The following is a 27,817-nucleotide window of genomic DNA, read 5'->3' as shown; positions in this document are numbered from 1 at the left end:
ATTGAGTTAAAAGCTAATGTACAATTTAAACAAAAAGCATCTAAACTGTTTTCTCTGCCATACACACCTCCGAAATCCTATAATACTTCCTTGTTATAAAAATTAATTCATCTTTAAGTTTCTTGCACATTTTTAAAAGGATTATCTGAATAAAAATGTTCATTTTAAATTAATATTTAAGTATGTCGTCCCAATATCGTATGCCTTGGAGGGCAATGAACATCTTGGAAAACTATAAAAGCTTTGTAATTAAAAATCCATTGCTTGCTAACGAAATTGAAGTTGGTTTGAAATGGACGTCATATATAATTGCCGGTATGTTTATTCATATTTTAATAATTCTTAAACGTTACGCAGAATTGGAACTACGAAGCGCTTTATTCTTGAGGGTGGACCAGCTTGAAATCAGGTGGAATGCTTGATATCAGGTGAATATTTAAGCATCGCCATCTATTCGCGACCAATACCTTCGCAGAAATGTTTTTTTAACATGCAAAAATTATTTAAAAAATTATTTGCCTGAGGGTGTCTACGAGTTATACCCTTAGAGTTGGTACCTCTTATGATATTCTTTTCTTAGTTTTCCCCATCGATACTGACTTTTCCCCGATATCAACTTTTCCTGAACTTTTCTACGTTGTAGCACCGAGATTTGAAATGATCTGACTTCATCCTAGCGCATAATATTTGTCTGTGATTCTGTATTAATTATCTACATATTGATGCATATAGAACATGCTTATGTTTAGTGTTAAACAACAATCAAAAGTTGTTTCTAATAATTTTAATAATACATTCTGACATGATTCAAAATATATACTTATGACACGGTTTCTACTAAACATCTTTCCTAAAAGTTGCTTTTGGCTAATGTCACATTTCCTCTTTTTAAACGTTGTGTCTGTTAAGGGCTCCCACAAATCAGAAACATTTTGGTCTTGGTTTTTGCGTCAAATTAACCTCTAAGTTTTAGCACCTCTTAGGCAGTGGCATGCGAGAAGCAAGAACAGACTTCTCTATAAACAAATCAATACATATATTTATTTTTTTCCAGCTGATAAACTTTCAACTCTACATGAGACATGGGAATATAATACCCGTATTTCTATTGAATCAAAAAAACTTACCTAACAGTACTTGTGCCTAAACAACTTGCAGTACTTCTGCTATTTAGGATTAGCGTCAGGGATGGGGCATATACCCCCAAAATGCAAATTTTTCCTGAATTGATTACATAATTAATTTTTTTTTAAAAAGTAGCTGAGCAAAAATTTAGATTCTTACATCCACTATCCCATTTTTTCTTTTACAATCTTCTCCTGCTTATTATTATTATAAATGTTTTACTTCGTTTGGTTTCATCAAAGATAAAAGGTAACTTTTAAAAAGAAATTTTAAATTATTGACTTAGGATATGTTTAAGTCTTTTTGAACTGTATACCTATTTTGTGAAAATTTAGACATAATTATTTCATCCAACCCAGCTCAGTAAACACACCTGAGGAATCCAAAGTATTTTATCTAACGTGTAAAATGATTGGTGCTTTTAAACACTACAGATCGAATGTAAGCCAAAATGGATTGTGGTAGAATGAACATGAATGCATGTGCAACTCTGCTACATTTTGCAAGATATTCTCAATTTCAGACTTCCTTTTCCACCCTATGACATCGAACCGAAAAATCTCTTGATCATTTTATAATGGCTACTATAATCGAGAAAAGAGTTCTTTGTCAGAAGCTAGTTATTTTATCATGATCATGCAAAGTCTTTAAAAATTATTTTGCTTTTTGTTAATGTATATAGTGCTTAAAAAGTATTTAAAATGTGTTTATTTTTTGTTGGAAGATTTGGCTGCACAGTCTGATAATGACAGCGTTGTTCCATCAATATAAAGTTTTAATGAAATGATTTGATTTTGTAGGTCGTTTTGGCCGTTCACCTGTTGTGACAGAATTCATTCATTCTGTTTCAAAATTACTCAATTTACTAAATGATTCTCTTCTCAGAAAAGCTGCTGGTTTACCAATTCATGAGGTAAGTATAATTTTTTTTCTTTCATTTGTATAGATTACTTTTTGTAATATAATGAAGACAATTAAATTGCAATTTACTAAGCAGTCCCATTTCCAAAAATGGGAAATTTTTTTTATAAGGGGCAGAAAAATTCAATTTTTACTTATCTAAGCAGTTATTTTATGCATTTTTCTTATTATTTTCAAGTTTCTGTTACTACGTATTATAATTATGATAAAGTTACAATTGCCAGTTTTGCTGGATTTTCCAGTAGACTACTGGATTTAGTCAGTTTCTCCTGGTCTACTGGTTTAATTAAAACTCTCCTGATATTTGCTAATATTTTAGAAAATTCCCTAAAATTGAGTAAATGTCCTAAAAATAAGACAAAATCCTTTTTGAAATAAAATTTTGGTACAGAATATTGCTAGCTTGCTTGAATAGTTAAATAAGTATTACTAATACATAATGAAGCAAACCTCATTTAAAGAATTCAGTTCGAAACTTTTGTTTGTTCTAAAATGTACAGATTATTTTTATTTAGAACTCTTTTTTTTAAAAATTAATAAGAAAAAATCTTTTAACTCTCTTTGATGAATTAAATGCATATTAATATTCAAAATTATAAGTAAACATAATGCATAACATTTCAAGTATGTTTAAGGTCAATCATAATTGGAAAATATTTCACTTTTTCTATTTTGATGAGTTTAAAAGTCCCAAAAATTCCCTATGTGTAAAATATTTAGTACATTATGTAACAATTATGAAATTTATATTATTTTGTAGAATCTACTGGATTTTTACCTATCCATATTGGCAGCTATGAAGTTAACTATAATCCTTGGATATTATTTAGTTTAAATTGTCAAAATTATATGAAGAGCATCTGCTTATCATAAAGCCTAAAATGTTATTTTAGGCTTGCCTACATTGAAATTTTTTTTAAAAAAATATTTCTATTAAATTTAGTTGAATTTTAGTTTACATTAAAAAGTAAATAATGCAATCTTCGAATAAAATAAAAGAAAAATTATTTTGATTCGCTTGTTGCAATAGATGAATGTGACTAACTTAGTGATTTTTCTGTGGAAATTTTATTGTGAATCTCTCATTTATAATTACTATTTCATGAAAGTAGCAGTTTTATGGAATAAAATAAATAAAGAGATTACAAACATTCGTGATCATTACCTCAACATACCTTTACTTAAACTTGACTTTTTTCTTTTTTAAAAAAAATATGAAACTTTTTAGTAAAAATAGATAACTGGTTAATTGTTTCTAATATTTTGTTTCAATATCATAAGAAAGTATAGAATGTAATCCTAATCTAATCAGATATCATCTGATTGCATTAAGTAAAATTTCTAGGTTTGGAGTTTATTTATTTTTACGAGAGGAGCAAATTTTAGGTCATTGAAAGATAGAATTTTGTTAATTGGCTTTGAGCTGTTTGAAATGTTTTTCTTTTTCAATTACATTCTCTAAAATTAACTTTACTGCAAATGTTAAATATTTTAAGCTGGATCCAGACTCACTTTATTCTTCACCTCAAATTATGTCTGATTTTTTGTTTAGATGTTAAAGAACGACTTCATTTTTTAGTTGCAGAACATCTTAATAATGGAAAACTGAACCAATCTATAAAATTAATCTGAATATCATGAATATTACAAAAGTAGTAAAAACTCAATGTGGAATTTTATTTGTCTCCTCTGTTACAAGTACTTTAAATTAACTTGCAATTATGAGACTTTTTTATTATATTATGCCATTGCACCCTAAAGTTGCATATTCTGGCAAAAAGTTTTGTTTTTAGATATATTTGTTAAAATTTATAGAATAAAATACTTGTGTGACCTCTGTTACACTTAGAATTCAATATTAGCCATTTTAGTGTCAACTTAATAAAATTATATTTGTTCACTTATTTTATGTTTTATTGTTCAATAAAAAAAGAAGTTTCACCTGAAATTTAAACATATTTCTCTTGATATGTTTCATGTTGATACTTCAATAAACATAGTTGAGTTTAACATAATGTCCAATGATAAATGTTTCATTTATAATTATAAGCAATTTAAAAATGACTGTGTTACTTATTTTAAATCAAAAATTTTTATGGGTGCAAAAACAGAAAATCATGTTGAAACAATAGTAACTTTTTTGACAAAACCTATTTGCCTTTTATTTCCATTTATATAATAATTTTTAGGATCAACTGATAGAAAAGATGCAGACATTTTTGACTGTAATAGAACATGCTGAAGTATTTGCAGAGGTTGCAGCTGCCCGAATAGCAGGTGCAAGAGGTAGATGGCTGATTGTTGTTTTACTCGAGCTTTTTAAGTAAGTACAAAAACTACTATCATTCAGCAGGGATAAAGTGAAAAACTCTTGAAAATTTTATGTGCAAAAAATCGATGTTAAGATAACAATTTACATACCATACATGTTTCATATTTAATATATTTTTTTGAACTAACATTTATAATTAAGTTACCTACTAATGAAGAATATGACACCTTTATAATAACTATTTCAAGAAAAAACTTGCAAGAATCGCGATAGTGGATTTTAAAATCTTGTGAATATGAATCACCGGCATTTGCTTCTAAAATGCATCGAGATGCGACATCGATGTGCTGATGCACCGACTTCAAAAACACGGAAATACAAATTCCGATATTGAATTTTTAAATCGCATGAATGCGAATCACAATTTAAAATGTTTAGATCCTGTGAATAATAATTGCAATGCGCAGTTTTTAATTAAGGTGTAAATTCAAATATTTGATATTACAATTGCATGAATACAGATAGCGATATTGTATTTTAAGCTCGCGTGAATAGGAAACGCTATGCATGATTTTTAAATCTAGTGAATATGAATCTTAACGCATAGCTTTCAAATCAGGTACATACAAAAATCAATGCTTGATATTAAAATAGTGTGAATAAGCTGAATCACGTGTATGGAAACATTTCGTTAACAGAATATAGCAAATGTTTCAAAATTTCGTTGCATTATAAGTTTTTGATTCACGGGAGTCCACAAACCAATGGTCTTGAGATATTCGTGATTTTTGTGGAAAAATAATGTCTTGCTTCTAGTTTTTAGACCCGGAAACATTTTATGAAAAACCTGGAAATCCGGGGTACACCCTGAATACAATCATCCCTAATCCTTTTTGGATAAATATTATTAAATGTGCTCTATCAAAACACCACTGTAGAAGCATTAAAAAAAAAACTTTTTTTTTTTAAATTTAAGAACTTAAAAGAATTGTATATTATATGTTGTGAATTCTTTTTAATTTGAACATGTATAATTTAAAAAATTGAATAATTTGAATTTACAATGATTTCTCTAGAATTTCTCAATAACCTCAATTATTTATAATTTCTGTCATGTTGTTAAAATTTTGTGAAATGACCCTATCTTCACTTTTCGGGTTGAAAGTTCAATGAAAAAAATAAAATTATAAATGCTATTCAGTTCATAAGTAAGAAAAAAATTGTCTTCAAAATATATTTTTTAATACTTCTGAAAGCTGGTTACCTCTACATTTATGAGGTGCCGCACCTCAGAAATGTACAGGTAACAAGCTTTCAGAATATTTTAACACGCATTAAAATAATGCTAAAATATTTTTACATTGTCTGTTTATAAAGTATACCATTTATCTTAAACCGAATAAACTTAAATGATTAACAGATCTATTTTATAACTTCCATGAGTTTCCAAAATTATTTTTAGGAACATATTCTCCTATGGCTTGGTCACGAAGGATGTAAATAAAAATTAGGCTTTTTTTTTATTCCTTTACACCGATGTTTTCCCTCATGAAAATTCAAATGAAAGTATAATATTTTAGAATATTGTTATTAACTAATTCAGAGCGAGCACTAAGGATTTTAAATTGTTAGCTAGTAAATTAGCCAAATATCAAAAGTATTTGTCAATTGTCGAAAGTCTTCGCCAAATGCAAATCTTAAAAAAATTTTATGATTAATTTTTTCCATAGAAAACTATTTTACGATAGTTTGTTTCAGGTTTATATTATTTGGATCCAATTCTGATTGGTTATGCTGCGCATATAATTACTGTAATCGAGTACAAATTCTGATTTTGAAAAATTCCTTTTGAAGTAATTTTGAGGATTGAAATTGTAGTGTCTACCACTACAAAATTGCAATTCCAATTCTCTAGTATATAAGACATGTTAACTCGATTCTATGTAGGGGTAGCTTTTCATAGATGAAGGTTGACATTGTCGCTAACGCCTCTCTGCACATTGGTGACTTTTGAACGTGATGTGAACATGCCTACCTTCGCAGAAACTCCCACTTCAATATGAACATGCCTACTTCGATGGATTGTCCGCATTCAACAATTGTCCTACTTGTGACTGAAACATTATCCACCTCCTCACACTGTTGCTACTCAGTCTCGATCACACACAACATTAGCCAGCATACACTTGACTGCTAATGGTAGCACAAGAGCAACCACGACCATGAACTTAATACAACTCTCACGATCAGCACTCAAAAAGTACGGTGATCTTAATACAGCTCTCCCAGCTTCTCACAAAACAGCCATAAATCAATTAGTGGTATCATTTCATTGAATTCCATCACAGCTATAAATCTGGTGGGGGAGTACTGTAGTGTGTCTACCACTACAAAATTGCAATTCCAATTCACCAGTATATAAGATATGTTAACTCTATTCTATGGTGGGACATAGACTTAGGTTGACATTGTCGATATCTCCACAGAGTTAAATATATATTTTCCTTTCCAGTAGAAAAAATCATTCGCCAATACTTTCACCAAAACATAATTTTATTTGCCAAATTTATGATTTGATCGCATTTGGTGAAGTGGCGAATGATTAGCGCGGACCCTGCTAATTATTAGGTAAAGTCATTAAAAACTTCAGCTATTATAATTTAGATTTTATAATATTTGTGATAGACAGATTCTATCGGTGAAGCTAATTTGATATAAGTTGTCAAATGTACATTTTATTGGGTAAGATATGAATTATTATTTTATTTCATTTTAAAAAAGATCTTTAGAAACCAAAACTAAGTTTTTATATGAAATTTTAAAAAAAAAACGTAGCTTGTATTTTAAACAAGCCTTCAAATGAATGGAATTTTTGGGAGGAAAAAATATTTTGTTTATTTTAATTTTTATTAAAATAAAATATGCTTTGTGCTTATATAGTGTGTTGCAAAAAAGAGATTAGGGTATACTTTGAATTATGTAGACTAAAATAAAAAAGACGTGAATAAAGCACAAATAGCGTACAGAAATAGGCGTACTATAGCTTCAGTTCTTTAACAAGAACCTTCCTCAGTGTCATCTTGTTTTTCACTTAAATCTGTAGATTTAGGATTGTGCAGTTTAAAAATTTCCCTTTAAATGACATGAAATATCAGCAGTTATATGAGTTTTTAACTTTCCTTTTCCGAATAACAGTACTTCCATAAACTGAAAGTAAAAATAAAATTTTATATTGCAGATTTATTGTTCGCCTTTTTCTATTGAGACGTGATCATAGACTTCTAATTGTTCCACCCATTTCCCCTCTTAATCGACAGAAAGATATTCCTCAACTGTGTGGAGGAGAAAAAACTGACTCTTCAATCACCACTCCTAAGCCTGAAAGGCCAAGTATTACATTCACTTTAAAGTCCTCCAAACGAATTATGAGGAAATTAGAAGCTGGTAATTATCTATTACTATTTGATTATTTATAATCTTTATTTACTTGTATTCATAGCTTTTCACCTACTCTTCTGTTTAATATAAAGCCTTCTCATAGTGTGTAGCTTTTTTAAAAAGTGCTTAAATTATTCTTTTTTTTTTGTTGCAAGTTCCTGATTCCACTGAAGAAGAATTCTGCTTATTTTTTTTTTCAGTTTCAGGTTGCGTAACGTTTTTAAAAAGTGCTTAAAGGTGCTTATTTTCGACTTTCGTTTCTTAAAAGCCCTTAAGGTGCTTTTTTCATTGGGTGTTTTTAAAAAGTGCTTAATTTTTCCTCTTTCTAAATGAGATTTTTCCTTTACTATGTTGATTTTCACTTCGAATGATGCGAAACGACACAGTTCACATTGTTCTATCTAACGTTTTCACAATTAATTCAACCCCGATCTATTTCGGCGTATTGTCAGTCCGTAGCATATGAAAACGCCACTTGTTTTACCCCATTCAAAATTTCATGATTTTTGACAGTTGTCAAAAACAATGCAAAAAGATGTTTTTTTTTGTTGACATGATGGTTAAAACAAGATAAAAACAAGATAAAACCATCAATTGTCAAAAACTTTCCAACCCTGCCTAATGAATGATATTTTTTTAAAGTGCTTAAAATTATTTTTTGAGTGCTTGAAAAGTGTGTAAAAGATGCTTATTTTTTGTTGAATAATTTGGCTATGCACCCTGTGTTTGCAATATATATAAATTATGTTCTAAATAAATTAGTTCTTCTGATTCATAAATTTTAAGCTTAGTGTTTTTTGTTTTTTTTTCAGTGGATCTTATTCCTTGTTCCCAGTTTTAAAATTAAGTTAGCGTTTCTTTTAAATTTCGCTTTTGTTTGGTGGTTTTTAAGTGTTTTAATTTGATCTGATAATTAAGCTAATCTTGTATTTTATCATTTTCTTTTTTTTCTCCTTGTAATTATTAATGAAATATATTGCGTTTTTTTAATCATCAAACTTGTTTTATATTGGTTAATTTGGTGATTTTAATAAATATTAAGTTTATTGTAAATTGCCTTAACTACAGTTAAATGAATAACATCAAGTAACTTACATATTTGTTAGTTTATTTTTCTTTTTGTTGATGACAATGGTTCAAACTGCATGAAATAGAAAAGTGAAAAAGCACAGAGAATGAGTTCAAAATTTCTTAAATTCGTTCATTTCTATTAATTCTACAAATTCAATAAAAATGATAAAACTAAAACTAGAAATTTGATATCTGAAATTTTTAAAAAAAAAATAACTATAGAACTATTTTATTTAAAATAATTATTTATTTCTTATTACGTTATTAAATTCATTTGATATTTTGCTTAAATAGTTTTTATCTGCATCTTATAAAAGCAATAAAAATGATTTTTATTTTAAAATTTCATTTTCCACACAAAAAATACTGAACTATGCAATTTAATTTTTATATTTATAAATTACTTTTTCAAACTATGAGCAAAACACTTAATCCAAGATAATTTAAACAAACAAGAGGTAGTTATAATTAAAAAATTATCAAATATGAATTAGATAAATTTATTAAGATCTTGTATATTGTTTTCAATTTTATGTTAAATATTGATTATTAATATTGTCCCATTCTAATACAGTTCCAAGTTTTTAATTACATTGACAACATTTAGTTTTAATTAAATATTTTTTTAAATTAAAATATCTTGTGATTTGTAACAAAAATAAAGATTTTAATGGGTAATATAAAAAATTAGTTTTTAAAGATAAGTTTTTCTTTAACGTTTATTTACATAATTAAGTAAGGAAGATAAACTTTATGAATTCTTAATCTATCTGCTATCAAGTATTATTTTGAAGTTATTTCACTTTGTAATAAAATGTATTTGCAAATAAAACTTCATGTAATAAATAATATATATATTTAAATCTCTGTTTAGAATTATTCAATAAACTAAACATTTAATTTTAAACGAATTTCTCTCGGGACAGCTTTTTTTTTGTTGAGGAAGAAGAGTAATAACCTATTAAACTTAACAGGCAAAAATATTCATACCTGCCAACACTACTGGATTTTGTCAGTTTCTCCTGGTCTACTGGTTTAATGAAAAATTCTCCTTTTTTTTTGTACATTTTAGAAAGTTCTCTTAAATTGATTTAGTTTCCGAAAAAAATCCCTATTAAAATGGAATGTTTGTACAGATTGTTGATTACTTGAATCTTTAAATAAGTATTACTGATACATAATGAAGCAAGCCTCATTTGTAGAAACCTTCAGTTTAAAACTTTTTTTTTTGTTCAAAAATGTTCAGTTTTTTTTTTTTAAATTCAAAATTCCCTTTTTAAAATAATTAAAAAGTCTTAATTTTGATAAATTAAATGCCTTTTACTATTCAAAATTATGAGTAAACATAATAAGCATTTCACTTTCATGTCATGTCAATTATAACTGGAAAATATTGCAGTTTTTCTACTTTGATGACTATAAAAATTCCTAAAATTCCCAATGTGTAGAATATTTAGTACATAATGCAACAATTATTTTGAAATTTATATTATTTCGTAAAAATCTACTGGATTTTTTTCCTGTCTATGTTGGCAGCTATGAATGTTGAAAGCAAGGTAGCATTAGCATGTATTTTTTACCCCTTTGAAAATTTTATTAATATTAAGCTCTATATTTTTTAATCAATTGCTAATTACTATATAAAAACTTAAACATATATTGCCAATTTAAATTAACACCATAAGCATTATGTCGTTCAAATATCATCACAACTATATATGGATCTGGAAAGGAATTCATATTAAAGTGTTATATGATAATAAATTACTTATCAGGAGAAAAAAAATTCTGCATTTCAAAATTATATTTCTGGCAAAACTTTCCTAGTTTAGAAGTTAGTTTTGAAACCACAAATATTAGGAATTATGAAACAAAATGTAAAGATGATTAAATCCATAGCCTCTCTCAAATAAAAACTAAAATACAGTGATTCCAATAATTTACATGTTCAGTTGAAGGAATTTTTCTTCTTTGTAAATAACTAATTAACTATTGACAATGTAAACAAAACTTATTTGTACTTATATATATATATATATATTTATAATTTATATATGATTTTCAACATTATTGAATTTTCAATAAAATTCATAAATACCCAGGTATTTATGAATTTTGGATATTTACCCCAATCTATAAAAACCTAGGTATTTTACATCTCTTTTATTTTTTCTCATTACTCAATGAAGAATTTTTGCATTAACTTCCAGTTTAAGCTCTTTAACTTATCTTTCTATTTAATCTGTAAACCTATTCTCTCATCTTCTGATTTTATACTTCGAATGCTTCTAAAATTTTTGAAATATTAACTAAAGGAAATGTCCATTGGATAAATTTCCGATAATTTTTAGTCTAGTGTGTTTTTAAGTTTTGCTGTATAAAGGTATGTTTTGTTGATGATATACGATTATGAAAATAGATTTTAACTTAGATGTAGTAAATACTAATTGTTGATGAAATCTGATTTTGTGATATTTTTTAGATGTCTAGTAACTTTTTAAGAATATTTTTTTTACAAATATCACATTACAAAATGAACCATCTGGCTGGTAGTTTGAATTATTCAATATATGAGAATTTTGAATACATTAATTGGTTTACTGTTTATCACCTTTTCACATATTCAGAAAAATCAATTTAACTTAACAAAAAGATTCACAACAAAGAATATTTCTTTAGAAAACAGTAAGAAAGAAATTTTCCTCTGTCATATTGTTAAAAATAGTGGAAACTTAAAGGAAAAAACAATTTTTCAGAATCCATTCAACATTTTCTAAAAACGATTTAGGCATAGATAAAAGAAAAATATATAATTTTTTGGCTTTTCGAATTAATTTCTTATTTTTGAGTGAATTAAACCCTTTACAGAAACTTAAAAAAAAAAAAAANATTTGTCATGAAATGTCATGATTTTATCTATTTTTTAAAGACAGTCGTGGAAAGTTATGGATTTAGGTTGTTGAAGAATCTAATTTTTAAAATGGAATTTTAAAATTTCACAGTGTTTCGAAGATCTGAATTTCTAACAAAATCCCCACTCATAGTCATATTTTAGTAAAATATAAAATGTTTTAATCCTGTTCTTTAAAAATTATGGTGTTCTTTAAAAATATGAAAGAAGGAACATCATTTCTAGAGCGAGTTTTTTAAACTTCTGTGATTTCAGGATTTTTTGTCTATTTATTATTTTTATTTTATCAATGTAAAATTCTAGTTTAGGCTTTTTATATTACACTTTTAAGACAAAATAAAGCAGGTTTAAATAACTACATATATCTGACTGTATTTAGTTACTTGCTTTTGTATATTACTTTTTTTAAAGCTACTTTATTGCTTCAACATTTTCTTTACTCTGTTTTTTAAGTTAATGTTATTATGATACTTTTTTAAGTTTATTGTTGTGTTTTTGTCAGAGAATAGTAACTTTGGTAAGCCATTAAAAATTCTTGGAATTATTCTTGAATTTAGAAATCTAAAATGTAGCAGATACCCTGTCACTTGCATGTTGTGCTGTGAACAGAAATTGTCATAAGAACTCTAATGCAGAATTCTAACCCAATATCTAAAAAAAAACTTATAGATACAGATTTGATGTAAATGATAAATAAGTTTTGTTAAATTTTACATAAATTGGTAGACCAAAACATATTTTAAATCTTGAATTTAATTGTGCTTTAAATCATGACCTTTATGATTCAAGACAAGGTAGGCACAACACAGCCGTGTTTGTGAATAACTAAATCTTAATTTTCCACTAGATTTAAAAAGGTACCTTTTTTTTTTTACTTTACAATAAATTGTGGTTGCCAAAAAATTGATATGAGAAGTATAAAAAAATAATAATTTAATACAAGCCTTTTACAATTTGACTCCAAAATACTCTGAACTATAATATTAACTATTTCAATTTAATAAAAGGTAATGCAATCATTCAATAATCAATTTTAAAAGCACTAATGCAGAAAAAGACATATACGATTACATATTAACTGAACTGGAACATTTAGTAATTACAGACATGCACAATTCTCTTTGAATGACAAGCCATAAAATCAACAAAGTCATGTTGGGGACCAACAAAAATAACTAAAACTGTAATCATTAAAAGAAAGTATGTATTTGTAAGAATGCTGGAATCTCAAAATCCAAAAAAGTGGAAGCCAACCAAAAATTATTTCAAAGCATTTAATTTCAATCTTCCTTTATTTATTTATTTTGAATAGATGAAGGTTGACATAGTCTATAAATATTGATGGATGGTCCACATTAAACAGTTGATTTGCTTAAAAATGAAACTGCTCAAAGAAAAGAAAAAAATCTGGTGATTTATATAAAGTCTCCCGGTAAATAAACAATATTGAAGAAAAAAAAGTAATGAGCGAAATGCTATATGTAAAAAAAAAGAAAATATGTAATGAGGGAAATTAAATGAATAAAGTGGAATCTGTTCATCGAATTCTATCAGAGATGAAATTCTGGAAGGGGAGTGAGTTAACTTGATTCTATCTTGAGGTACCTTTTGATAGATGATGGTTGATATAGTCTAAGATTAAATCCCTTCGCCACCATTGAGGGGATTTAATTATAGACTATGTCAACCTTCATCTATCAAAAGGTACCTCAAGATAGAATCAAGTGTCTTATATACTAGTGAATTGGTTTTTAATATTTATAGTGGTAGTTACGCCACAGGCTAATTATTACTGCTTCTTGTTTTTGTAATATTTTAACAGTTATTCCATTATTTGCAGCTCCACCTTTAGTGTCGCGCACATGGAAGCTACCCAAAGTTCCTTCTTCATCTTTATACGATACACCTTCACAATTGGAAGGAAAATATTTAACTGCAGAAGTTCTACATCTATGTCGTCCATTAATGCATCGTATCCTTTTTAATTGAATCTAAACATATTGCTTTAGAAATGTGCTTTTTTTCATTACTGAATTTGGATTTGCTAAGAAAATTTAAAATGCTGCTAAGTAAACCTAGAATTGACGTGAGAATTCAGCAAAATTTATCTTAAGTTTTGAAAAGTGTTTTGAAATATCAGCAGTTGGTAGTGTTTGTCATATTCATTTCAAGGAATTATGACATCAATTGAATTCTCACAATTTTTATCACAAATGTTTGAATCTAATATTAGGCATTTTTATGATACACCTGTTATGTCTTTTAATTCTGATTATATATCATTCATTTCACTTGTTAACAGTGATTTTTTTTGGCAAATAACATTTTGTTGTCTAAACAATTCTGTTTAACAATTTCGTTTTTTTATTATTATATTTTTGTAATGTGCTAACACTATTAGATCATTAGCCAAATCCCTATTTATCTATAAGCATTTATTTAATATGGAAATCTTAGACATAAAATAATTAGCAGTTTCAGTTTGAAAAATTTAAAATTTTAATTAAAAATCATTTTATTCTGAAAATGTAAATATGTATACAGTGCACTCCCGATCATCCGGGTTAATCACCGGAACGGGTGGCACGGACAATCGAAAAACACGGATAATCCGAAAACTCCTTTTTATGAAAGAAAAAATAACCATCAGTACAAAAAATATAAAAAGGACTTACATTTGCATGCTTTCTTTATAACGTCACACTTGGAATTTTCCTTTTAAAATTTACTGCTTAAAAAAATGTGTTATGCATCTTTTCTTCTGCGGTTTGTTCATCATCTCTTGCCATATATTTACACATATTTTACGAACCACAGTAATGTCACCATAATCAAACCCTCTTTCTCCCATATATTCTAATAAAGTTTCCACACATTGTAGAGCAGCAGAATGAGAAATTGTATTTCCCTCATTTACTGCATCAGTACCATCATCACTATTTGATTTAACAAATAACGATGTCTTCATCTGTTAAATACTGGAAGCCAGGCTCACATGCACCACTTTGAAACCAATCTTCTAAATTTTCTTCATCGAGAATCTCGAAACCTCTGATTTCTTTTACTTGTTCATGAATATCATATTCTTCTTGAATATCTGAAGACAATTGTTTATCAAGCGATATGATCTTTCTCCAAGATCGTGATAATCTAGACGATTTAACCATGCTGCTGATATTCCAATAACTAATATTGCTTTCCAAGCATTTGGTATAACTTCATGAATCAAATGTTTCAGAAGCCATTTCATTGCTGAAATTACACCTTGATTCATAGGCTGTATCGCTGCTGTAACATTTGGAGGGAGAAATTTACCGGTAATCAATGCACGATAATCTTGAAAATTAAATTTTAATTAAATTTTAATTAAAATTATTTTAATTAAAATTAAAATTAAATTTTAATTAAAATTAAATTTTAATTAAATTTCTCTTTAAATTTTTTTGTAGCTCCGGAATGAGCACGGATAATCCGCAAACCGGATAATTGAGAGTGCACTGTATATATTAGTTTCTAAAATAAAATTATATTAATTTAAATCATAAAAATAGACTTAACATTTCAAAATTTACTCTGGAGATTTCAGAGAATTGGGTTTGAAGAGTAACCACCCTAGTTTTTCTGATAATAAAATTTGATAGAATAATAATTATTCTGACTTATTTAATACATTTAAAAAAATCATTTCGCCCTCAATTAATTTTAACAATCAATTGACAGTTATTTTGAATTGGAATACTGACTCTTGCCTGTTATTAACAATATTTTGCAAAAGATAATTTTTAAAGATGAACTCCAAGCTGAAATGCTTGTTGCTTATTTTTATGAAATTCCAGTAAAACCTCACTACAACAATATTTTGGAGACCCAATAAATATAGTGTTGTAGAGAGATATATCGAGGGCCTACATATTTTGGGGACACCATATTTTTAAAATGTTATATAGCTATAAATCTATTTCTAGATTATATAGAAATTTAGTTTGCAGAGTGGTAATTATGGTTAAATATGAAATCAGGTAGGAATGTGACTTCTTAAGAGATAAGGGAGGAAATTCTGAGAATGGATGGTCTGTGTACATCAATTATGGGGTATTGAAATCTGAATACAAAAGCCATTCACTGTGGTGAAAAGAAATAAGATAAGTACATCATCAGCAGTGAGACTTCTCTTAACCGGAAAAAAAGGGAAAATATGATTAAATAAGATTTTTTTAAATTTTTTGAAAACCAATTATAAATGGAGAAAATAAGGTTGAAATTTAAAAAAAAAAATTGTTTTGCAGGAATTCATTGCTTTAAAGAATATTGAGTGGAGGATTACATTGATTCATATGCAAGTTCGTCAGAACCCAGAACCATGAAACATTGTAATAGAGGGAACTATTGTTGTATCGGATATCGTAGTAACAAGAGTCCACCGTATATATATATACATATTAATTTCTAAAATAAAATTATGTTAATTTAAATCATGAAAATTTACTTAACGTTTCAATTTTTACTCTGGAGAATTGAGTTTAGTTTGAAGAGTAACCACCCTGGTTTTTCTGATAATAAAATTTGATAGAATAATAATTATTCTGACTTATTTAATGAATTAAAAAAAAATCATTTCACCCTCAATTAATTTTAACAATCAATTTACTGTTATTTTGTATTGGAATACTGACTCTTGCCTGTTATTAACAATATTTTGCAAAAGACAATTTTTAAAGGATTCGATGAATCCGAGCTGAAATACTTATTTTTATGAAATATATTTATTTCATGGCTTTAAAATGCTGTAATTTTTATATGATTTGTTTCCTTAACTTTTAAAATAGTTATTTCAATGGGTGCGTTTGGGGAGTTTTCTTGGAAACCCTTTTTTGTTGCTTTGGCATTGGATGTGACGAGGTAAATAGTGATTCTTTTTCATTATCTTATTATTTCATTCAAGAGGGGACTTAAATTCAAATTTTTCATAATAATAAAGTACGGGAAGGGTACCCTAATGAGTTTAACACTGTAAGTGGTTTTTAGAATATTTTCAAGGATATAGAAATAATTAAATAATCTGCAATAACTATCTACAAGGATATTTATTTAAACTTTAAGAAAGATAAAAAAGAATATATGAAGAAGTTTGATATAAATGCATATTTTTAGATGTAGCTACAGGTAAATGAATATAATTTTCCAATTAGTATAGATACTATAGAATAGGAGCTTTCAGTCCTCAGTCGGTTTCAATTATTAGGTTTACATCCCCTTACACCAACCTATCATTTGATAGGGAACGTGATGACTAACTTCTGGAAAGTAAACCTCCCATGATTCACAGAGAAAAAAAGTTATGCATACCTGTAAGTCATAAGGACCTATGGAGTTGATTATTCACAATTGATCAGCTATCAAGTGTCTGAATAAATGTTTCATTTGTGTGAACACCTTAACTGAACCTTCTGTTCTCTTTTTTACCTCAGCTGTGTTAAATTGATAAAAAAATTAAATAAATTTTCAGTTGGCAAGAAGCATTGACAGCATTGTCATTTCAACTTGAGGGTTCTCATATATCCTGTGTATCAAAAGATGCAGCTGTTTAAATTATTTCAGGAGAGCAGTATAATTTTCTCTCCTTTCTTTACAAAGGTAAGGTAAGGTGACAGGAGAAAGATTGATTCTTCAGTAGTGAAATAGCTTAACATTATTTTTAGTTACGGATCAGGCAAAAAGTTTACACATTTTTTTCCTTGTAATTTAAAGCAGAAATATTTTTTTTTTTTCAAATTTAGAAAAAATAGTGTCCTGTTTGAAGAGATAGAAAATAACATTTCAGGGACAAAATTACTATCTGCGTCCGGTTACAGGAGTGTCCGCTTTGCGGAGAATGTACATAAGGGTTTATTCATAGAAGATTCCTGGGAAATTAAAAATATGTCCGTATTGTGAGTCGTCTGTTTTGCAGGCGTGTCCATAGCAGGAGGTTTCACTGTATATATAATTAAATCTTTAATGTTTTGTTGAAAATCATCCTTATTCACACAATTTAAGCGGATACATTTTGCAATATACATATTGACCAAGAGTAAAAATTTAGTCTCTCATTAGTAATTAAAAGATATTACCTACTAGTCCCCACATAGCTGTGCCATTAAAAAAAACATAGTAAGTGCTGCACAATAGATTTTGTGAAAAGTGAGCTTAAAACTATTTGCTTTCTATTGCTAATGCTATGAACTCTAAAATAGAATTTCGAAATACTGATAANTTTTTTTTTTTTTTTTTTTTTTTTTTTTTTTTTTTTTTTTTTTTTTTTTTTTTTTTTTTTGCTGTCCGTCACTTATCATACAAAATTGCCGAATATCCTTCCCTACACTAATGGAAGAGGCACTTTCAGTTTTTTTTAAATTTCTCAGATGATTATTTTCTAGCTTTAAAAATCTGAGGTTGGAGGAACCGTTAATAAATTAGGAACAAGTATTTTTGAATACGCTATAGAAGCACGTAGATATAACTTTTCCATGGGGGTGTTCAGAAATTCAAAACTGTCAAATAGAAGTGAGGTTAAATTTAAATCTGGTGTCTAAACTTATGCTTTATAGATTTTTAAATGGATTGAATTTTTAAAACTGATAGATTAAATCGGTAACGTTTAAAACTGAGTAATGTATTAATAAATTTAAAACTAAATTTTATTTTAAATCTGTATTAGAAAATCTATTAATTTTGAAACAAGAAACTAAGAATACTATATATATATATATATAAGGGGTCTGTCCAGGCCGAAATNATATATATACCATATTTCTTATAGTCTAGTAAAATTAGACTTTTTTCTACTAAAAGATTTATACAAAAGATTTTTTTTCTTCATAAAAAGCTGTTTTGTTACTGCCTACCCTGAAAACTCCCTAACTGCATACACTTTTCCGCTTTTTGAGGGTTAAAATGAGCATATTTTCCGTGAGAAATATTTTTCGGTATATATCTTCTCACTGAATTTAATGAGACCAATTCCAAGACAATAAGTGTAATAATTTTGAAGTTATAAGAATTTTATGTATAAAAAGTACAAATTTGCACTTGAACCTATTTACGCTTCTGATATTGCTATCTGACACAGAAAGACATTGTTTTCTTTGCATTCATTCGTGTATTATACATGAGTCAATAAAACAAAATTTAAAAGTTTGAAGAATTTTTATGTATAAATACTTTTTTTTCTTTGTGCGAACTGATGTATGCACTTTATATTGCTATCCACAAACTATCTGCACATGTTATGTAAATTTTCCGATGCGAATGTTGATGCAGTTATATGAGACCAATCCCAACACGATCAGACTAATAGTTTAGAAGTTGTAAGCGTAATTGTAACAAATATAACTCTGTTGCCATACATCACAATGTGCGCATTTTAAAACATTGAAGAATGTGAATGTTTCAATAAACTTTTAGTAGATTAGAAAATATTACAAATATCTCTGTTTAGCTTTCTACCTTTATCAATGCCTTTTACATCACTATTAGATACCATACATTCTAAAGTTTGATTATTGATGTGACAAAATCGTCTATTAGCTTCGATAGTTATATAAGCCGAATACTTTGCAATAATAAAATTTCTCCTATTCTAGCGACAGTTATTATCATAAAATGTCAACTTACTGTTAAAAGTTTGCTTTATCTAGATTTGCACTGCTTATTACGTATGTGGCGTAGTTTTAATGTATGTCCGAGGAGGTTATTGGTATCTAACTTCTGTTGTCGTCGGCCATTAAGACAGATGGGGTGTGATTGCTCTTCTTTTCATGTGGTGCATCTATGGCCAAGAATTCGACTTCTGCCACACCCCTACTTCAAACCCGTACCATGTAAAGTCTTTGAAAATTATTTTGCAGATGTATATAGTCCTTAAAAAGTATTTAAAAGGTGCTTAGTTTTGGTTGCAAGAATGTCCAAATTTCTTGCATCTATAGCACAGTCTTGTTTTACTGCACTTCTTTATCACCCAGTACAGCTCCACTGCAAGGTTTAGTAACTTGATTTTTGTAACCGAAATTTTGCTTTTCACATTTGAATAGGTTTGAGATACATTTACTGAATGCAGTTACAAATCTTATATGATTTAGTTTTATGATTTCAAAGGTTAAAAATTTTTATTTAAAAACAATTAAATTTATTAGTAATTTGATGCTTGCACAAATTGGTCAAAGAGGTGAATTGAGATAGAATGAGGTAGATTTTGTTCTTGTTTTTCACATTTGAATAAGTTTGAGATACATTTACTGAATGCAGTTACAAATCTTATATGATTTAGTTTTATGATTTTAAAAGTTAAAAAATTTTATTTAAAAACAATTAAATTTATTAGTAATTTAATGCATGCACAAATTGTTCAAAGAGGTGAATTGAGATAGAATGCTAATTTACTTTTATTAACAATTATTTTGACTGTATGCACACTTTTAAGATAAGATTCTAAAATTGAATCTTCAAATTGAAGAAACATTTCCGTTTCTCTGCTTTGTTATTTTTGCATTTAATATTTTGTGATTCCACCCAATTAACAGTTCAGTAATAAAAATGTTACATTTACTTAATGCGATTCTATCAAAGTTTTTTTTTTTCCTGCTTAAATCACAACACATCTTTATTAATTGGTTAAGTCAGTAATATTATTCTAATAAAAAAAAAGAAAAAAGCTCTTAATGTATCAGAATAAATTTTACAGATTTGATGAAGATGGGAATTGTTGAAATTGTGAGAAAAAAAAAGGAGAGCTTTAAACAAAATTTCTCTTAATTACTTTCTGCTCTCTCTCTCTCTCTTTTTTGAATAATTATTTTGCAATTTCTGTAGCTAATCTTAAATGAAACCAATATTAAATAAATTTTTGAGACTTTTCGCAAGAATCAATTCATTTTTATTCAGTAAGGACTTCTAATTTTGTTAAATTTTAGACTTATTTGGTAAAATGACAGCCGAAAGCTAAGTTAAGTAACTTATTGTAAAATTTCTGTTCTTGTTAGTAGCATCCTGTATCTTAATAAATATTGTTTATCTGATATTTTAATATTTATGTAAGGAACACTAACTAAATCATTTCAGAGGCAAAATTTTAAATAGTTGAAGAACATTTTAACATTTATCAAATGCAGTAAGTAAGAAATCTTTAGTGATATAGATTTCATTTTAAAACAATAAACTTGTTATTTTAACGTTTGTTTTAAAAACAATTGAAATTAAAAGATGTCATGTAGAGGGACCTATCAGTATTGGTACCATATAATGTTGTACTTCTTACTAAAATGCTTTGCTTTAATACGCATTGTAGTCTAATTATTAAATTGTTGAAAATTTTTTAATCATTTTGTTAAAAATACTAAAACTAAATTACAAATTTTAATAAAAATTTAATTGAACATTCACTTATTTATTTACGTCACTAAATTGGATATACATTCATAAATACTGTTTTTTTTTCAATCTTGATACACCCAATAACTTTTTCAAACTAAAGTTTTACTTATTGTAATTTTAAATGAATGTTAATTTTTCATAAATGAATACAGTTAATTGTTATTTTGAAAATTAAAAAAAGAGTAAACCTATATTGAATATATTTAAAGTTGTGCATAAAATGTTTTTATGGTGTCTAATAAAATCAAGAACGGAGTTTTTGCCAAAATTTATTATCATGATTATTTAGAGACTTTGAAAATGTTTTTGTGTTTTAATAACATAATGCAGATATGTATGTAGAACTTTCAACAATAGGAAGAAAAATTTGTTAATAGTGTGCATATCCTAATTTTATTATTTTTAAAAAAATTGTTTTAAAAATATTTTTGAGTGCTTGAAAAGTTCTTAAAAGGTGCTTTTTTTGTAGAAAAATTTGACTGTTAATCTTTAATGGGTCCTCAGAAGTATTCTTTATTTTTTTTAATCTATTAATGGTCCAACTTTTGTTTGAAACATGTTCGGGACCATGTCTTTGGATAAGCAACTTTTATTATTGCCTGCAATAACTTTTCAATTATCTTAAATTGTTTTTGAACTATAGAAAAGTACCCAAAAAAGGAAAATAAATATTGAAGGTTATAAACTTTCTATGTCTACTTTCTATTTCTTCCTGATTGTTTCTACTCCCTTTATTTTGGGTATCAGAAATCCATATCCATCTAAAGGAAGTTTTGTTTGCACAGAGCTTTGAAGATTTTGCACCTGATTTAGTAAGTTACAATATCGTCTGTAATAATTAATTAGAATATTTGAGATCACCCCTGTCAACCATTAAAATAAGTACGTGAAAATCCAATCCTTAGATGAAAAGTCATTCAGGGGATTTTTTTTTTTTATTCACTGCTTGACAAAAATTTGAATGTACTGTATGTTAACAATAGTGACTGTTATTATCAATTGAGGCAGTTGTGTTTGCCATGACTCATTAATTTTAAAATATGAACTAATTTTCTACATCTAATATCGAAGCTTATAAAAGTTTTTAAAGAATGAGTTGGACATTGAGTATCCCTTTGTAATTTGTCAGAAAATCAATAAAATGGACATAAGGATATTTTGTCTGACCTTTGAAGGATGGACTTTATAGCTATTTTAGGTAATTGTCAATTTTCTTGTTATCTATAATGAGGTAATACCACCATAAAAAGTTTGGTTCTTCATTATTGAAGTAGTGAGAAGCAGATGGGGGCCAAGGCTAAGTCGTGGCCCTGTTGATACTCAATATCTCATTCTTATATACAAACATGAATGTCCCTTAACTGAGTGTTTTTGAAAATTATTTTTTGTTAATAATATGATGAATGATGCCATTAATACTGTTTGTATATTTTAGTTTGCATATCTTGAGAGAGAAGAAAGATTACGTAAGAGCTGAGAGGCTGGAAATGAATCGCCGTGTAATGTCTTTCATTGTGTATTTGCTGAGATCTCCTTTTTATGACCAATATTCTAAGTAAGAAATTCACTATTTTTATTTTTACAGATTCCATATAATAACATGGTGCATAGCATTTTTAAAAAAGTGCTTAAAGGTGCTTATTGTTGTTTTTTAAAAGCTCTTCAAGTTGCTTTTTCCATGGGGTGTTTTTAAAAAGTGCTTAATTTTCCCTTTCTGAAGATTAGATTTTCTATTTTTGCTGCATATTATGCAAAAGTGTGGTTTTCACATTGTTCTCTTCAACATTTTTACAATTCATTTAACCACAATCCATTTGGGCATACAATCTGTACGTAACATACGATGGAGCCAACCGTGTTACACTTTTGATGAAATACTTGGGAGCAACTACAGAGCTGGGTTCGGTGAGATTCTCTCATGTGCAACTCTTGCTGCATTTTGCAATGATTTTATTTTCCACCCTCTGAAATTGAACCGAAAAAATCTCTCTATCTTTTTATGGTGGCTTATGTAATCAGAAACTACTTATTTTTTCATGATCATGTAAAGTCTTTGAAAATTATTTTGATTTTTGTTATTGCATATTGCGCTTAAAAATTTTTTTAATGTGTAAAAGGTGCTTCTTTTTTGTTGAAAGATACGACCATGCGCCCTGAAAAAATTATAAAATGCAGAAGTACCAGTCTTTACACTTCTGCTAATGAACATTTTTTAAACCCTAGAACTGAAATACCTAGATTACAAGTATGAATATTTGCTACTATGCTGTTCTAAAAAATTATTAGTTTAATTTCAATGAATTTATTTATTTTCAATTCTAAATGCTATTTTGTTTATCCTTGCAAAAAATAAAATAAGTGAAGTGTGGATAATCGGCAATTTACTTGTACTGGCTACGTACTGTATTAAAACTGCTGAAATTAAGCAAAAATATAAATGTTTGGCAATTATTATTCTCCCAAAAAGTGCGTAACCTATAGTGATTTTCCAGATCAGAAGGCCTAGTTTTGGCAATCAAATTGTTTATAATTTTATAATAAAAACTACCATATTCTCTACTATTTTATACTATTGATTTCTTTATTCACTTTTTTAAAAAAATATTTACACGTAAATGTTAAAATGAGAATGAAAGATTCATATTTAGCTCAAAATTCAACTAAGTGAACTATTAATGTCCTGAATATAATTGGTTTTTCTTTTTTTATCTTCAATGTAGGACTCAACTAATTAATGTTCTTCAAAAGATAGCCGACAATTTTTTCGGAAGTGGAATTATAATACGTAAGTTTTGTTTCATTGTTTTTTTAATATAGAAAATTGTATGTTTTAACACAACTCATGAATGTCCAGCCATAAAAAGTGGTCTTATAGGGTAGTACTTTACACCACCTGGATCTACCACTTTAGGTTATGATATCTTGTTTCAGCAAAATAAATCATTAATAATTAAACAGTTTTTTTTCCCCCTTTGGTAAAAGAATTGTGTTGTGGAATGTCAAAAGAATGCAAAGGAAATGGAGGGAATTTATTTCAATACCTATAATTTAGCTTCTCAAACAATGTTTGCACTACATAATGTTGTATAATAATTTTAAAAAAAATTTAAATGTCTTGTTTAATATTTCATGCAAAAACAAATTTCTAGTTTTCTTCAAAAAATAAGTTTTCTTTAAAAAATAAATAATAAGTAAAACAGAATTTTTTTTTCTCTTTCTACTTTCTAAGTTCAATTTTTTTTTTTGTTAAGACACTTTTTGGATTATATTATTAGAAAAATTATTTTAAGGTATTTCTCATGAGAAATGTGAATGCAAAATTTTGTCTATTCCATTTTAAATATTTGAGTGACAACAATTAATTAAAGCTCAAATGTATAAATAGTAAAGCTTTTTAGTCTCAAAATCAGTTATTCTAAGTCTTACATAAACTTTCCTCACAGATTAGTAAATTTTCTGAGACTTCACAATGCTCTCTTTACTTGATCCAGAAGTTCTGTGGTCTTTTGAGTTATAAGGTTTAAACATCTGAAAAGCAATAGATTTGTTTTCTCTTCAATTGCTGCCAGATTTTGATGTTTTTATGTCTCATTAGACCAAGTTTCTTATTTAAAGAATTTACAATTACAGGGATGTGATTCTTACGCGGATTCGCCGATTTCCGCCTTTTTTTTCAGATTTTTCCATTTCTCCCGCTAATTTCCGCGAAAAAAATTTTTTTTGCACAAGTTAAAATATTTTGAAGAATTTAATTTTCCGCGGAGCGAAAGACCTCATTCCTCCCTCTGAAGTTTCCCTAAAAATCATTTCCTTGTGATAAAACTGGTTGACCTTTATAATCAGGGATGAGATTTTTCGTTTTTGTCTCTCGAATTTCAACCTTTTTATCAAAAACTCTGATTCTCTAAAAGTTTCGGGTTTTTTTTTTATAAACATCCCGCTTTTTTTTGTAAAAATTCAGTCATTGAAACAAAACAATTATTTGTTTCAATGACTGAATATTTATTTACGATTTTCAAAGATAAACAGAAAATTCAAACTACTTCCTAGCTGCTAACCCTTCCACCTTTTACTTATTTTAGCTATTTTCTCCGATTTTACGCACAGAAAATAAGCTTTTTCGTATTTTTTTCCGTCGCCTGATAGCTCGTAGTATTTTCGTAATTCAGACGTTGCCGCTTCCTGTTTCTTGGCGCGAAAGCAAACGGAAAAAAAAAAATTATGTGGATTTGCGGTGAAAATATTTGCTCATACAATTAATCTTGTAAATTTTTATTTATTATGTCTAAACAAAAACAATACATACAAGCCTTTTAGAAATCCCTAGTCCAGACTCCGCAAATATCTCAAAAATCGCGATTTTATTATCAAAAATCTATTTTCGCATTTATCTGATTTAAAAGTTGAACGTTGCGATTCTTATTCGGGTGATTTAAATATCGCACATCGCGATTCTTATTTACGAGATTTAAAAATCCAATATCGCGATTTGCATTTACGCGCTTTTAAAAGCTTATGTAGCGATTCGTATTCACGCGAGCTTAAAATCAAATGTCGTTATTCGTTTTTGCGGTTGTATTAATGCGTGCTTTAAAAATTAGACATTATGATTCATATTCGCGCAATTTAAAAATTATGCATCGTGATTCGTATTTACGTGATCTAAAAATTATACATCATGATTTATTCTCTCAATTTAAAATCATGCATGTGATGCATATTCATACAATTTTAAAATTAACCATTGGGATTTATAATGACATGATTTACAAGTTTAAAAATCGCACTTTTTTATCAAATTTTTGGATTTTGAATATATATATATATATATTTTTTCTTGTATTTCCTCTTTTTCACTTTTTGACTACTCTCATCCCTGCAATTAAAATGCAGTTGTTTTTCCAAGCCATACTCAAATTTATTATAAGATTTATTTTAGAACCATTAGTATAAGAATAATAATNACATAATAACTTGTTTAGTACTATATATATATATATTTTCTTGTATTTCCTCTTTTTCATTTTTTGACTACTCTCATCCCTGCAATTAAAATGCAGTTGTTTTTCCAAGCCATACTCAAATTTATTATAAGATTTATTTTAGAATCATTAGTATAAGAATAATAATGCAATTAATATATCCACTGAGAAAATTGAAAACCTACAATAATTTATCTTTAATAAAAGAGACAAAGTTTGCAAAACTTGAATTTGTTTTTTTAATTAAAAAAAATCATAGTTAAGATTTTTTTTTGATTTTTAGGACAAGTTATATTGTTCTTTTTTCACTTACGATTAAGTTATCTTTTGGTATAAAAACTTTTTTCTTTGCAGTATTTTGTCCTCAATTTTATTTTCCTAAGACCCTTTATTAAAAAAGGTTGTGCACTCCAATAGTACACTTCAATATTTCATTTAAGTACAATTTGAATGTACTTATGAAATAAATTAGCAATCCATGATAATATCATTTAAAACTATGTCACATAAACATGAGAAGATGGATAGTTATAGCGAAAATTTAAAAATTTCTTTCTTTATTGCCCCCTGGTCCCCACTTTTTTTTTCTCTAAAAATGCACCCAATATGCTCCAAAATTCATTTTTCAAACTTTTCGCATTGCTAACCCTGAAAAGCTGTAATTATCCCTGAAAACTTCAACAGTTATCAAAGCTGAAGATTTTTTACTTCATTAACTAAAATAATAAGACAGTCAAATAATAATATAGTGAACACGTTTTATAGTGAGTTCCTGGATATGGTGAACGAAATATTCACTCCTGTGCCCTCCTACCCATGTATAATGTTATTTTTTGTGGATATATTGAACCAAAAAAAAAAATGAAGAAGTTGGATATTATGAACGTTTTTTTGTCTTTGACTGATTTATTTTCTTCAGTTATAATACATATTCATAAAAATTATGAAACTTCTACTTCAGAATAAATGCATTTTCCGATTTTTTAAACCATCAATAGCATGGGATATAGCATTCTTGTTTGCTTCATTATTGGATAGCATCATTGAATTGGTTCAGCATTCAAGGAAAACGCAATCTTCCAGTATCTGGATAAATTTGCTGAGACTACTTTTATGTGCTCGAATGACTGGGTTTAGAAAGCGAAATGACATAAATTCAGGAAAAGTATCTGAGAATCGGGAAGTGTTTTCATCTCTGATATGAGAATTGCTCATCAGCTAAAGATTTTTTTTTTTTTTGTACGCAAAACAAAAAGTTATAAAAAAATGTACACATTTTTGTTTCTACGTATTATTTTCCAGTCATTTATTTTTATTTCATTTTATGGGTCCTTTATTTAATGAATGTGTAATGAAAGGAGGGAGTTAAGTTAAAATTGTTAGCGGAACGGATGTATTGAAGTCCCGGAACCGAAATTTCTGTCCCTTGAGGGTTCACGACAGCAGGATTTGACTGTATGAAGTATAATTGTTTTAATGTTACTTGCTCATATGAAACAATTACTTTTTCTTCTTTTAGGTCCACTGATTGAGTATCTTCCTGAGTGGCAGAAGATTTATTTCTATGTTTGGTCTTGAAAATTTTGTTGGGTTTTTCTGGTTAAATCCTTTCATTATTGTAATTTTTAATAAAGTAAATATTTAATGACTTTTGTAAATTTATGTGTGTATTTAATCACAGATTTCTTC

At 27.7% G+C, this 27,817-nt stretch overlaps 1 protein-coding gene across 1 annotated transcript; it reads left to right on the top strand.

The window, feature by feature from the left end:
• LOC107456116 (peroxin 16) lies at nt 1–27,776 on the top strand. The gene is made up of 9 exons (XM_043050723.2): nt 1–315; nt 1,926–2,038; nt 4,236–4,369; nt 7,557–7,762; nt 13,579–13,710; nt 16,565–16,637; nt 22,582–22,701; nt 23,867–23,931; nt 27,648–27,776. Exons 1-9 carry the CDS (start codon nt 183–185, stop codon nt 27,704–27,706), a joined length of 1,035 nt encoding a protein of 344 aa, XP_042906657.1. The 5' UTR covers nt 1–182; the 3' UTR covers nt 27,707–27,776.
• Nucleotides 27,777–27,817: the final 41 nt, after the last annotated feature.

This window comes from Parasteatoda tepidariorum, chromosome 8 (genome assembly GCF_043381705.1).
Source record: "Parasteatoda tepidariorum isolate YZ-2023 chromosome 8, CAS_Ptep_4.0, whole genome shotgun sequence".
Classification (NCBI taxonomy): Eukaryota; Metazoa; Arthropoda; class Arachnida; order Araneae; family Theridiidae; genus Parasteatoda; species Parasteatoda tepidariorum.
This window is presented reverse-complemented; position numbering and strand designations above follow the sequence as displayed.

What these genes read in the sequence shown, in the direction of transcription:
- LOC107456116 (XM_043050723.2), top strand. Translation starts at nt 183, where the DNA reads ATGTCGTCCCAATATCGTATGCCTTGGAGGGCAATGAACATCTTGGAA. An exon ending in TTGGCATTGGATGTGACGAG is followed by an intron (nt 16,638 to 22,581) that starts GTAAATAGTGAT and finishes TGTATATTTTAG; the next exon opens with TTTGCATATCTTGAGAGAGA. An exon ending in TTTTATGACCAATATTCTAA is followed by an intron (nt 22,702 to 23,866) that starts GTAAGAAATTCA and finishes TCTTCAATGTAG; the next exon opens with GACTCAACTAATTAATGTTC.